Below are 12688 nucleotides of genomic sequence, written 5' to 3'. Positions count from 1 at the left end.
CACTTTGCTTTTCATGTAGTTTTGAAAAATAAACTGGAAGTTGTTGATTGATGAAAAAATGTAACAACTTAGAAAATCAAAACATGTGCCACATATGAGAATCATATAGCTGTGATTATCATATGAATTGAGTTTGATATGATAAACATATGTTTTAATTTTCATATGCATATTGAATGATTATCATATGTTTTGAGATCAAAATTACCATATGAGAATCATATAATTACCATATGAATATATTGTATGAATCAAGCACAATATGATTATCATATGTGGCTCATTTGACTGTGTACTTTCCAGTACTCTGTTCTCTAAATGAAATCAATTCAAATTTGATACTTTCAAATAGGCAGGTCTAAAGTAGAGCTTAGGGGAACATTATGGTATATTATATTGAAAAGCACTGAAAATCATCCGACCCTGCCCCAATTTAAAAATTTCTTGATCTGTCAGTGTATCAAAATACAATTTGACTTGCTTTTAAACTTGTGACAATGTTTATTTTTGTTCTTGATTTCTAATTCCCAGGATAGATCAGATGATTTAGAACAGTCTCCCAACACACTTGAGGACTTGAAGTTTGTACTGACTACGATCTCTGACATCAAAGCTATGTCTTTGGATGTGGAGAATAAAATACGAGACATTCAGGAGAGATATAGGACATTGGCTATGTATGATATACAGGTAAATTTTAAAATATATCTATAATCATAGATGCAGTAGCAAAGAATCTCTCAGACTTAAAGGAGGTAGACCTAGGGTAAGGGACATAACTCTTGAAATCAGTGATATGCTTATATCATATTCAATTTCACCAAAGCCTTTCAAGCTTTCATTTGAAACGGAATGAATTCAGTCCAAGTTACATTGATGCTTACATGACTGATGTAAAATGCTGAATACAAACGTTCCAATGATTAGTAAGAGTTGTTTCCCTTGCCTTAGTTCTACCTCCTAAATCCCTTGTCTACTGGGTTCACTATTTCAAGAGAAAAAAAACTTACAGTTTTCAATTACAGCTATAAATGATTCATGGCAAGGAAATTAATAAGTATTTTTAGAATTAGTTATCTAAATGAAAAAGAAATACCATGGAACTTTTTTAGGAGTTACTATTTAGAAAATAGTGAGATAAATCAAATTGTACCCTCACTCAAAGTGGGCCAAGGGCTAAACTTAAGTCCCTTTGTTTGTTTGCCATAACATATTTTTGTCCCATTTTTCTCTGCCTCTACTTTCAGTGTAAAATCATTTGATATTTGGTATGCAGCTTTACCATGTTGAGCTGTATTTTTCTCAATTCAGAGGACAAAGACTTTCTGTTTAAGAAGTAAATAGTATTTGAAATGAATATGAATCCTGAACATGACAGTGGGTGCCACCTGTTGTTAATGTTAGTAAAAAATTGTCTTCATTCCATTTTTCAAAACTTGTTTTTGAATAATTACTGATGTAAGCCTATTTCAAGTTTAAAAGTAAAACTTAACTTTTCATTCATAGGTTACTGATGAAGAGAAGGAACTACAGTACAAGATGGATCAGATCTGGGATGAATTGGTTTACAAGTCTAAAAATACAGATGCTGGTCTCTTTAATGTGAAGAAAAAGTTTACGGAGGTAAGATAGAATTAATAAATTTTAGACATTTGAATAATGGTGTCTTTAGTGTGAAGAATAAGTTTACTGAGGTAAGATAGAATTTATACATTTTAGACATTTGAATAATGGTCTCTTCAATGTGAAGAATAAGTTTACTGAGGTAAGATGGAATTTATATCAATTTTAGAAATTTGAATGATGTACACATATTGTATTTCCCAGTTGGTAATATGTGTGGATTTTGTCAAGTAAACATATTCATAAGTACCAATTTTTGAGGTTTCAAAAAATGATTGGTGTTATTTAGTGATACAAATCAAATAATATTTCAGATCAAAATTTTTTTATTCTTTCATCATGGATTGCTTTTATCATTTGTTTATTCTTCTTGGTTACTTGATAGTCAATAGAAGCATTTGGTTTATTTTCATTTCTAGTTTACACAAGACCAGATTACAGAGTTTAAGAAGGATATCCAAAACTTCTTGACCAAGTTCTATGACTCTGGACCTGGAGCAGTAGGAACAGACTTAGACAGAGGCAAGTACATACATATCAGTCTATGTAAGAATCATGCAAGTTCTGTAATGTTTGATACATCCCAATAAAGGCTACACATTTTCATTTTTGTTTTAAAGTTGCTTTATAGGTCTATATGATGAAATGTATAATCATTCATGCCAATCTGTCTGCTATTAGGAGATAAACCACATTGAAATCCAATGGTTTGTACTGTATTTTGGCATCATTTACAGAGTTATCTCCCTTATGACATTCAATATAATTTATATCTCTTATGAACAAGGGTTCAATGAAAATCCACGTGTTATTTTCTGTTTAGTTAAGCATTTTGAATAAAATAACAAAAATAAAAATAAATAGGCTTTCCAACCATGAATCACATTTTGAATGATTCTTATCTGGAGTGTTACATATTACCTCAAATATTAACTTCATTAGATTTCGTTTTATTGTATATTTAAAGAAAAACCTTACTTTCCCTTGCTAATTATTTATTATTATACCCACATGACAAGTGCATGGATGGTTTATTGGCTTCACTTAGTCCCTCTGCCCAACATTGGATCCATCCAAATTTTGTTACAAATATCTTGATTTTCATATGTGGCTTTAAATAGATGGGCATAAGGCACTTTTTACATGTTTTAGTTGCCATTTAATATCAACTTCATGTTTTGCAAGACATTCCCATTTTTCAGTTTATTGAAGGATAGAGAAAATTTTCATCACGAAAAAAATCTATTTCCACTGGATGGATTGATTCCAAATGTGAAATTTGGCTTTATATAGATGGGGCATATTTTGGAAATGGTTTTGGTGGCAGTCTTATATCATTTTCTTGTATTAGTTGGAGTACAACTAGCAGGACAATTTGTGCAACTTCATGTTTATTTGTGTGTAAAAATCTTATTGTCAATCGCTCTTTTGCAGGTCTTGAACTTATGAAGTCTTTCAGACAGGAGGTGGCTGACTTAGAAACAGTAAGACAAGAGCTTGCTAATGCAGAGAAATTGTTTGATCTTCCAATTACAATGTACCCTGACTTACTGGAGGTACAGAAACAGATGAAGGGACTTGAAATGATCTATAGTCTCTATGAAGAACAGCTGGTTAGTATAAACTGCAGGATTTCTAGATTTGGATATGTCCAAGAATTTGGTCAGCTGTCATCTTGTTTCATTTACATTACTGATAATAGTAGCTGAATATTTATGAATAATGTATGAAATATGAAAGAATGGAACATTTGAAATTCAAAATTTCACTGGAAAAATCTTAGAAATCTCCCTTGTTTAAGGTGTTTTCTTAATTTATGATTATCTAGTTCAATCTTTAAGGGGTATGTTGTAATTAATGTCGTTGACTTTCAGGCAACTTGTTGAAATTCATGACTGAAATCATCATTTCTGTGTCGTGTCAATCCTATTTGCTCAATTAATCCCTGGGTATGTTATTTGTTCTGACTTAAAAACAGCAGTAACATTATACATCTTGAATTGGTAGCTGCTTAGAAAAATTAGTATTCCTTCTGTATTTCTTGAATAAGTAGCTACCGAGAAAAATAAGTACTCCCCAAAATTTATAACTTAGAATAAAAAGAAATATAAGAAGGATTTTCTAATTATACTTTCAGGCTGCCAGAGAACAGTGGTCAGAAACTTTATGGTCCAACCTGAATGTCCAGGTTCTACAAGAGGGTATAGAATTGTTCCTGAAGAATCTCAGGAAGATGCCAAGAGATGTTAAATCTTCACAGACAGCCAGAGCTCTGGAATCTAAGATGAAAGAGTTCAGAGATTCTCTACCTTTGTTTGTAGACTTGAAACATGATGCTCTCAGAGAAAGGTTTGTAATGATAACAATGAGTTAGTTGAAGAGGTAGTTTGACTCCTATAGAAAAAGAAATTGAGACATTTGTTTGTCTTGTCCAACTATCATTCACAAGCGAAGTTCTCTTGAACTACACCAAATATCAGTAAATACTTTGCATGAATTGAAGTTGGTAGCTTTACATGTAGTGTAGTTCAGCGTAAAAAATATATATGCATCAACTTCAAATAAAGCTTTTGAACTTTGAATTTTGACAAAAATATCAATGTAAAATAAAGTATGGAAGTCTCGTCATGTTACTCCATGTTTTTACAAGAATGGGTCCCAATCTACTATTCAAATGCATGGAAATTTGTCATTTACAGAGCGTTAAGTTGATTATTAAATGCAAAACATCTTTCTGTGTAAAAGTACCGTTAAAATACGATAAAATCTGCCAAATATCTACTATTACATGACATACTTGTAAAGAAAACCATTAAACAGAAAATTTTGCATTGTAAAGCAGCCATTCCAGATCCTGGAAGTAAAGAGTAAAGTGCAGATCAATCTCTGAATTTTAATGCGTTCTATTTTGAGAATTCCTGATAGTAAAATGAAACTAGAATGAGAGAAACTATCCCATTTTAACAAAATGATAAAACCTAATGTAAATAGTTAATTCCATGTTAACTCTATGAATAATTAAGTTAATTGTATGCTTTCACTACTTTGTATTTTATAGACATTGGAAAGAATTAATGACCAAGACAGGCCAGAAGTTTGACATAAATCCAGAGACATTTACCCTGGCCAATGTATTCTCTATGGAATTACACAGATATCATGAAACCATTGCTGAAATAGTTACCATGGCCAGTAAGGAAATGAGCATAGAAAAGGTTTGTTTTGAACTTGAGGATTCCTGAACTTCGTCCTTTCTGTCATAAACTGTCATTCAATACATGGAAGCCAAAACTATAGAATGTAAGGGAATAAATGTTAAAGCCTGATACAACATTTTTAAGTGGTCCATAAAACAATTTTTGTGAGACTAAAGAGCTAGCATAAAATTAGGCCTACCAATTACAGTTCCATTTCTGCCTTTTACATACAGAGTTATGTTGTTTGTGGTGCTTTATCATTGAATCTTGCCTTCCCAGGCTTGAAACCTTCTTTTTGGATGGTCTGTCCTTTCGTAACATTTTCCTTTATTACCATTTTTTCTAATCCACAGGGAGTTAAAGAAGTTGAAGAAACCTGGAACAATATGAAATTCTCTGTATACAGCTATATGAAAGGAACATCTAACCGTGGTTTCATCCTTGGGTCTATTGATGAAGTCTTACAGATATTGGACGATAGTGCTATGAACTTACAGAGTATGTCAGCTTCACGATTCATTGGACCTTTCCTCAACACTGTACAGAACTGGGAGAAGAGTTTGTCTCTGATCTCTGAAGTTCTGGATGTAAGTATGGATGGAAATATTTCTACTCTAGATACTTTGCTAAACTGTGTTCTCTTGTTCATCCTTTGACAGTAGGTTTTTGATTTAAGGAAGTAGATATAAGGTAATGGACACAACTCTTACAGATTATTGGAACGTTAGTAATCATCATTTTTCATAAATGTCATGTAAACATCAAAGTAACTTTGACTGATTTCACTCTGTTTCAAAGAAACGCTTGAAAGGCTATGGTGAACTTGAATATGATTCAAACATAGCACTAAAATCAAGAGTTATGTCCCTTACCCTAGGTCAACCTTAAGGTACCAGTATCGTATTGCATATCCCTGAGCAGGTGTACGTCAAAACATGGATGCTATAAAAATATAGTGCATTTTCTTTCTGCCTCTCTACAAACTAATATTTTGTCAAAAGATATGAACAATGACTTATAAAATAGAGCAAACATCACACTGTAAGATGAAGAACTTTTTTAAAAGAAAATCTAACATAATATCATAAAAATGTTCCACTGAAAAGGTTGGTTTGGTGAGTGCAAAACGAAAGTGAAAGTAGGGAAAATGGCTATTTATAGTTCGAGACTACTTTTCTGTCCGATCTTCGTGGACTCACCCTATTTTCTTTGCGGGAAATTATTTTTTCACATGTCCTTAGAAATGCTACATAAGTGAAAGTTTTATTGAATCAATTTACATATTTTTTAAAAAATCCTAAAAATATGCACTTCACTATAGAAGTCTATGGGAAAATTAATACGATACTGAGACCTAGTAAGCCAGTTTTTCAAGTAAAGTTGGATATTCAGCAAGTGGTCTTTACCAGCTGAAAAAGTAGTACCCCCATGCAGGTAACATTTTTAAGATGAATTAGCCAACTTTTGAACCTGATTTTTTATGGTAGCTCTGGTTTTTTGCATTTATAGTTAATCTTTACCAAATTTGGAAATGCATTTTGTTTTCATGAATTTGTATAATATCAGTTCAATAAAATTATTATCTTGACTGTTTATGATGAGCATATCTATATTCATGTAACCTAAAGCAAGTAATACTCCTGCATAAAGGATAGTTTTCAAGTTACAACACATTTTAAGTATGTGGTTAGGACTTGAAAATAATCATTTTCCACACATTGCCTCTTATATATGAAAAAATGAATATTTTTTTTATTTTTTGTTTTTCTTTCAAATAAATAGCTAAAATGAGTTGCCATATAACTGTGTGGTTGATTTAAACACAGAAATGTCATAAAAGTCAACAGCCAATTTTTTAGTGGACTTTTTTTAGTGGTTCAAATGGACAGATTCTAATGCGGCAAGAACAATAAAGGTGTTTTTTCATATAAAAACTGATTTTTTTCAAAAAGTATCTAAAGCAGACAGTTGTTATTATAATATTTATACCAATAAACTATTTTTCTTGCATCATAGCTATCTGTTTTAAAGAAAAAGTCCTTTTCCTGTCATATTGAGGTCCTTTTGTATTTGCCTGGGGTACCAAAATGGCTTAAAATCTGTATTTTCTGCATATGAAAAGCTATATTTTTTTAAAACTATGATATTGGTATAATTTTTTTTTGGATTTATTATAATTGAAATGACCATATCTATAGTTTAAAACAGTTGGTTGTACCAGTCATTATACTTTACTTTAAACAAGAGGCTCCCTTGAGTTAAAGACAAAAACGGAGGTTCGAATATTAATATTTCCATATATGGAAGTCACAAGTGGGGATTAAATAATGATTTGGAACTCATAGTACAGCTCATGTATCTACCATGTCAGAATAAACCACAAATTTCCTTAGTTTGACTAATGCAGCAGCTTTTTATCAAAAGTAATATTTTCTGGCTAACACTGAGATATTAGTCTCATGCCTGGAATAGGGTACCTATATAAAAATTTTAATAGAAAACTCATGTTTATAGCAGGGCAAGGATGTTCTGAATTTTCAGTATGAAAATGAATACTCTAGCAGAAAAACAACAACTTTTATGATTATATTGAAATGTTTATTAGTAATAGGTACCAGTATCGTATTGCATATCCCTGAGCAGGTGTACGTCAAAACATGGATGCTATAAAAATATAGTGCATTTTCTTTCTGCCTCTCTACAAACTAATATTTTGTCAAAAGATATGAACAATGACTTATAAAATAGAGCAAACATCACACTGTAAGATGAAGAACTTTTTTAAAAGAAAATCTAACATAATATCATAAAAATGTTCCACTGAAAAGGTTGGTTTGGTGAGTGCAAAACGAAAGTGAAAGTAGGGAAAATGGCTATTTATAGTTCGAGACTACTTTTCTGTCCGATCTTCGTGGACTCACCCTATTTTCTTTGCGGGAAATTATTTTTTCACATGTCCTTAGAAATGCTACATAAGTGAAAGTTTTATTGAATCAATTTACATATTTTTTAAAAAATCCTAAAAATATGCACTTCACTATAGAAGTCTATGGGAAAATTAATACGATACTGAGACCTTAAAAACTGCTCTACTTTGACAATTACAAATTCTTTTTTCCTAACAGTATAGTACAGATAGAATTTAAGGTTGGTGATTTTCAAAATGATGAAAGACTTAATGTTCCCAGAGTGTGAAAATGTTACCAGAGTATCAAGTCTGCGATAAAAAAGAAAAAAAAACAAAGTAAGAAATCCAATTTACATCTACAGCTATGTTAAAAGTGCATTTTACTGTGAACAAAGAGACAGAGGTATTTGGTAGCCAGGCAAATTCTCTAAATTTAAGTGTACAATTAAAAAATAATTTTTAAAATAAATTCAAGGTATGGATGGTAGTACAGAGAAAATGGATGTATCTGGAAGGTATCTTTATTGGTGGTGACATCAGATCTCAGCTTCCTGAGGAGGCCAAGAAGTTTGATAACATTGACAAGACTTTCAAAAAGGTAATGAATACTGAGATTTTAAATATTAATGAATTGTGATGGATATTGAGGATTTTTTTACCCTAATTAATAATATCAAAAAAATTATTGAGATTTAAATCATTTGGAAAATTAAAAAAAGTTTCTTTCACAGTTTTGATTTAATTTTTGATTTTAGATATAAACCAATTTTGTTTTTTAATTAAGTAGCACTCCAGCTAAGAATCATGCAAAATGTGATTCATGGGTAAAAAGCCTAAATATTTTTATTTATGACATTTTGTTTGAATTTCCGTAGTAAACAGAAATTCACTTTCAGTTTTTCATATATCCCGTGTTCTTAGGAGATAAAAATTATGTAGAATGCACTGTAGATTTCAAAATTAGGGGAGATAACTCTGTAAATGCTGCTCAAATACAATATAATCTATTGTATTTTCAATGTTTATGATCTCCTACGAGCAGGCTGATTTGAATGAATAATTATTAATTTCATAGTATAGACCCATAAAACAACTTAATTACAAAAATAAAGATATGTTGCCTTTTTTGGGGTATATCACATTTTTAAGATTTTTCATGATTCTTACTATGACTGCTACTTAATTTTTTTCCACAGTTGTATATTTTTCATGGTGGGACACAAGACAATTGCACCTTCACATAAATGTAATTTTCATCATTACTAGATAGTTTCAACACTGTTGAACAAAAGGAAGCAAATTTTGAATTTCATGCAAACATAGTGGTAGTTACATACAGGTAGTTGTGAAAAAGAAAAAAAAAACTGGATCGAAGTTTTGTTGTCTCCTTTCAGATCATGAACGAGACCCACAAGACACCCTCAATCAAGACAGCTTGTCATGCCCAGAACAGGTTGTCAGATCTAGAGAATCTTAGCATGGGATTGGAGAAATGTCAGAAATCTCTGAATGACTATCTGGACTCCAAACGTAATGCTTTCCCAAGATTCTTCTTCATCTCTGACGATGAATTGCTCAGTATCCTCGGTAGTAGTGATCCATCGTGTGTACAGGAACATATGATTAAGGTATGGTTACGATTTAGATAAAATAAATATTGGATTAAAAAAAAAGATGTGGAGTTATTTGCATGTTGTTGGTGGGGGGGAGGGATGGGTTGGTATCAAATTCATAAATTATCAAAGGTATCAAAGGTGCCAATGTCATAGTATGCATTGCAAGACCGCTAATTTTTCTAGCTTAATTATATATATTTATACATACAGACTAGATATAAGTATGATATATTTTTTCATTTGCCTGAATGATGTAGGCATCTTCACTTTTTATACTATCAGATTGATCCAGTGATAATTTTATATATTTGTTCTTCTTTTTACAAGAGTAAGTAGATTGTTTTTTGTTTTTTTTTCTTTTGTAAAACATTGTGAAAATAGTCGATTTGTATTAAATTTACTTGAAAACATGCTAGTAAGGAATTTAGCAAATTTCCCACATGTATAATAAATGAATTGTATTTTACAGATGTATGACAACATAGCCAAGCTTCAGTTCCAACAAGGTCCTAATGGTGAGACCTTAGCTACTGCCATGATCTCTGCTGAGGGTGAAATCATGGAGTTCAGGAAACACGTACCTGCAGAGGGCAGAGTAGAGGATTGGATGACAGCTGTTCTGGAGGAGATGAGAAGTACAAACAGACTTATAACTAAGGAGGCTATCTTCTTTTATGGTGCTGATGGTAAAACTAGGTGTGGATTAATTTTTGTTTTAAGGACTTTGATTTGAAAGTGTCATTTGTTGTTCTTTGACTAAAATTTGTATGTTTTCAGGAGTTTCATTAAGAACCGGTACTGTCAAAATGTAGACATTCCAAAAAGTGGAAATGGATGGCTCATAATCACAATGGACCCCATCCCCCTTTGATACATGTTGAAGATGTAAACGGTTCATTTTCTCTATTAAGCCTGTTCACTGAAAAGATAATGAAAGCCCTGCTGTTTTAGAGTTTTTTTTTCATAGTTGCTATATTTATTTATGTTTGTAATGAAAGTTATCTTTGTGGGAACTTTAAGTCATGGTTTCATCAACATACAAAAACACAAATTGACAATGCTTAAAAAACACACTAAAAATATTGTATTTTCTTAGCAATTTAAGTGTTGTCAGAAGTCATACAGACCCTTGTAACAATATTATGTGCCATTGTTATATTCCATAGTGCATATTTATCCATAAGATTGTATTGTTTATTAGCTAGAAGTAGCGTATGTGGGAACAAATTTTTTTATTGAAGTTCTTGAATGGTCAAAAACATTTATCTATAGATGAAGGACCTTATTTTTATTTGGACATGTTAATTAATGAAATTGAAATTTATAAGCACATTATATTTTCATAGTATGGTTTATATTAATTAAAACTATTATATTTGCAGAGTACAATGGATGTTAGGGTACCAAGGTATGATATGTCTAGCAGGGAACCAGGTCTGGTGGACATGGGAAGTAGAAGATGTGTTCCGAAAGGTCAAAAAGGGAGCTAAGACTGCAATGAAAGACTATGCTAAGAAATTGCACGGTCAGATTGGAGACTTGGTCGTTCAGGTCAGATCACCACTGTCAAAGAACGACAGGTCAAAGTTCAACACTGTGCTTATTATTGATGTACATGCCAGGGATATTATTGATGCATTTGTAAGAGACAGTATTTTAGATGCTCGTGAATTCGAATGGGAAAGTCAGCTTAGATTTTACTGGGAGAAAGAACCAGATGAACTGATTGTTCGACAGTGTACAGGAGAGTTTGGGTATGGTTATGAGTATATGGGTCTGAACGGTCGTCTCGTCATCACACCTTTGACTGACAGAATTTATTTAACTCTGACTCAGGCGTTGTCAATGAACCTTGGTGGAGCTCCAGCCGGCCCTGCTGGTACTGGTAAAACAGAGACTGTCAAAGATTTAGCCAAGGCTTTAGGTCTACTTTGTGTTGTCACCAATTGTGGTGAGGGTATGGACTACAAGGTAAATCTGATTAGTGGAATTTTCCTTTGTCTTTTATCCCTTCAATAAAGTTTCATCAGCTCCAAAGTATAATTCCATATTATCAAATTGATTTTTCTATTTCCATATCTTTTTCACTCTGAGGATTTTACAAATTCTCGATTCATTGTTCTTCTGGTAGAATCAGATTTGAAATTCAATTTCTTCCAACAAGAATGTGAGTAGAGGTAATTTTATAAAATATTTTGTCAACCCTATGGATGACTTTTTACACAATTCAGGAGTTAATGAAACTTTTTTATTTTGCCAAGCTATATTGTATTTACTTCTAAACAAACAGCTGAAGAACATAACAGTTTCATTTTTTTTGTTTGATTTTAAATAACTTTGATTATATCATACTTAACATAGGTGTTAAGTCTCGCTTTTGGCAGGAGCCTTCCCATATTTCATGAAAAATTCCACATTCTTCCACCTACATGCCTGTGTCAAAGCAGGAAATTTAGCCACATTCGCAGATATTTCTACCATGTTATTTGAATTTTTCTGCTCAAAATTGTAATGAATTACTTCAAATCCTGTCAAAACGTTGAGAAAACAGAACTCTGCAAATCTCTCATTTAAAAAAAAATTGGAGATTTCTCCCTCCGTAGAATTTTTTTTAAAGTAATAACACTTTTGGCATCTCATGTTATGTATTATTTTATCATTAATGCTTAATTTCCTCTTCTATTTTAGGCTGTTGGTAAAATCTACTCAGGTTTATGTCAGTGTGGAGCGTGGGGCTGTTTTGATGAGTTTAACCGTATTGATGTGTCTGTACTGTCTGTCATCTCTACACAGCTGAAAACCATCCAGAATGCTCTCATCATGAAACTTAAGAGATTCCATGTAAGTAAAGGATGATCTTTTGTTTATGTGTTCATCAATGACAGGGTCTTAAATCACTTTGGTAGCAAAATAGGAATAATTGATGTCGATATTTTTCTACTCTGTATTTTGATCCCCAATATTTTTTGGACATTTTGTTTACCTAACTGTAATATTAACTTTATAAGATTTTTGTTTACCTAATTTTAAAATTTATTGTAGCTTTGACCACATTATTATTTCTTGTCAGTAGATCTTTTGCCTTTCACATTACAGAGTGTAGAGGACTTGTTTTTGCCATGGTAAATATCAGTCATTCAAATATTTATTTTTCTATCGATTTACAACGACTCTTAGCTTGTAAGACAGTATGTTAAATGCTACCACACATTAAATTCAGAAATTTCCGTGTTAAAAATATCTAATTGCATGTGATTTCTGCTTACTGAGTTTAGGCATATCAGAGTTGATATTTTTATCATTGAAAAATTAGTTTAATTCATTTAATAAGTTTTTATTGTACA

At 31.8% G+C, this 12688-nt stretch overlaps 1 protein-coding gene across 2 annotated transcripts in view; it reads left to right on the top strand.

Annotated features, from left to right (window-relative positions):
• Positions 1–12688, top strand: part of LOC148606620 (dynein axonemal heavy chain 10-like) — a 67645-nt gene that overhangs the window by 19153 nt on the left and 35804 nt on the right. For both annotated transcript variants that reach the window (XM_088543735.1, XM_088543734.1), the window contains 12 exons: positions 532–690; positions 1507–1623; positions 2043–2145; positions 3058–3236; positions 3761–3972; positions 4682–4838; positions 5174–5407; positions 8204–8326; positions 9123–9356; positions 9814–10040; positions 10727–11315; positions 12033–12185. In XM_088543735.1, the coding sequence (XP_088399861.1) occupies positions 532–690; positions 1507–1623; positions 2043–2145; positions 3058–3236; positions 3761–3972; positions 4682–4838; positions 5174–5407; positions 8204–8326; positions 9123–9356; positions 9814–10040; positions 10727–11315; positions 12033–12185 (2487 nt within the window). The remainder of the gene's footprint in view (positions 1–531; positions 691–1506; positions 1624–2042; positions 2146–3057; positions 3237–3760; positions 3973–4681; positions 4839–5173; positions 5408–8203; positions 8327–9122; positions 9357–9813; positions 10041–10726; positions 11316–12032; positions 12186–12688) is intronic.

This window comes from Perna viridis, chromosome 9, assembly GCF_037379345.1.
Source record: "Perna viridis isolate PV_CMFRI_1.1 ecotype Kerala chromosome 9, ASM3737934v1, whole genome shotgun sequence".
Taxonomy (NCBI): Eukaryota; Metazoa; Mollusca; class Bivalvia; order Mytilida; family Mytilidae; genus Perna; species Perna viridis.
The sequence above is the reverse complement of the archived record's forward strand: the minus strand, read 5'-3'. Positions and strand labels throughout refer to the sequence as shown.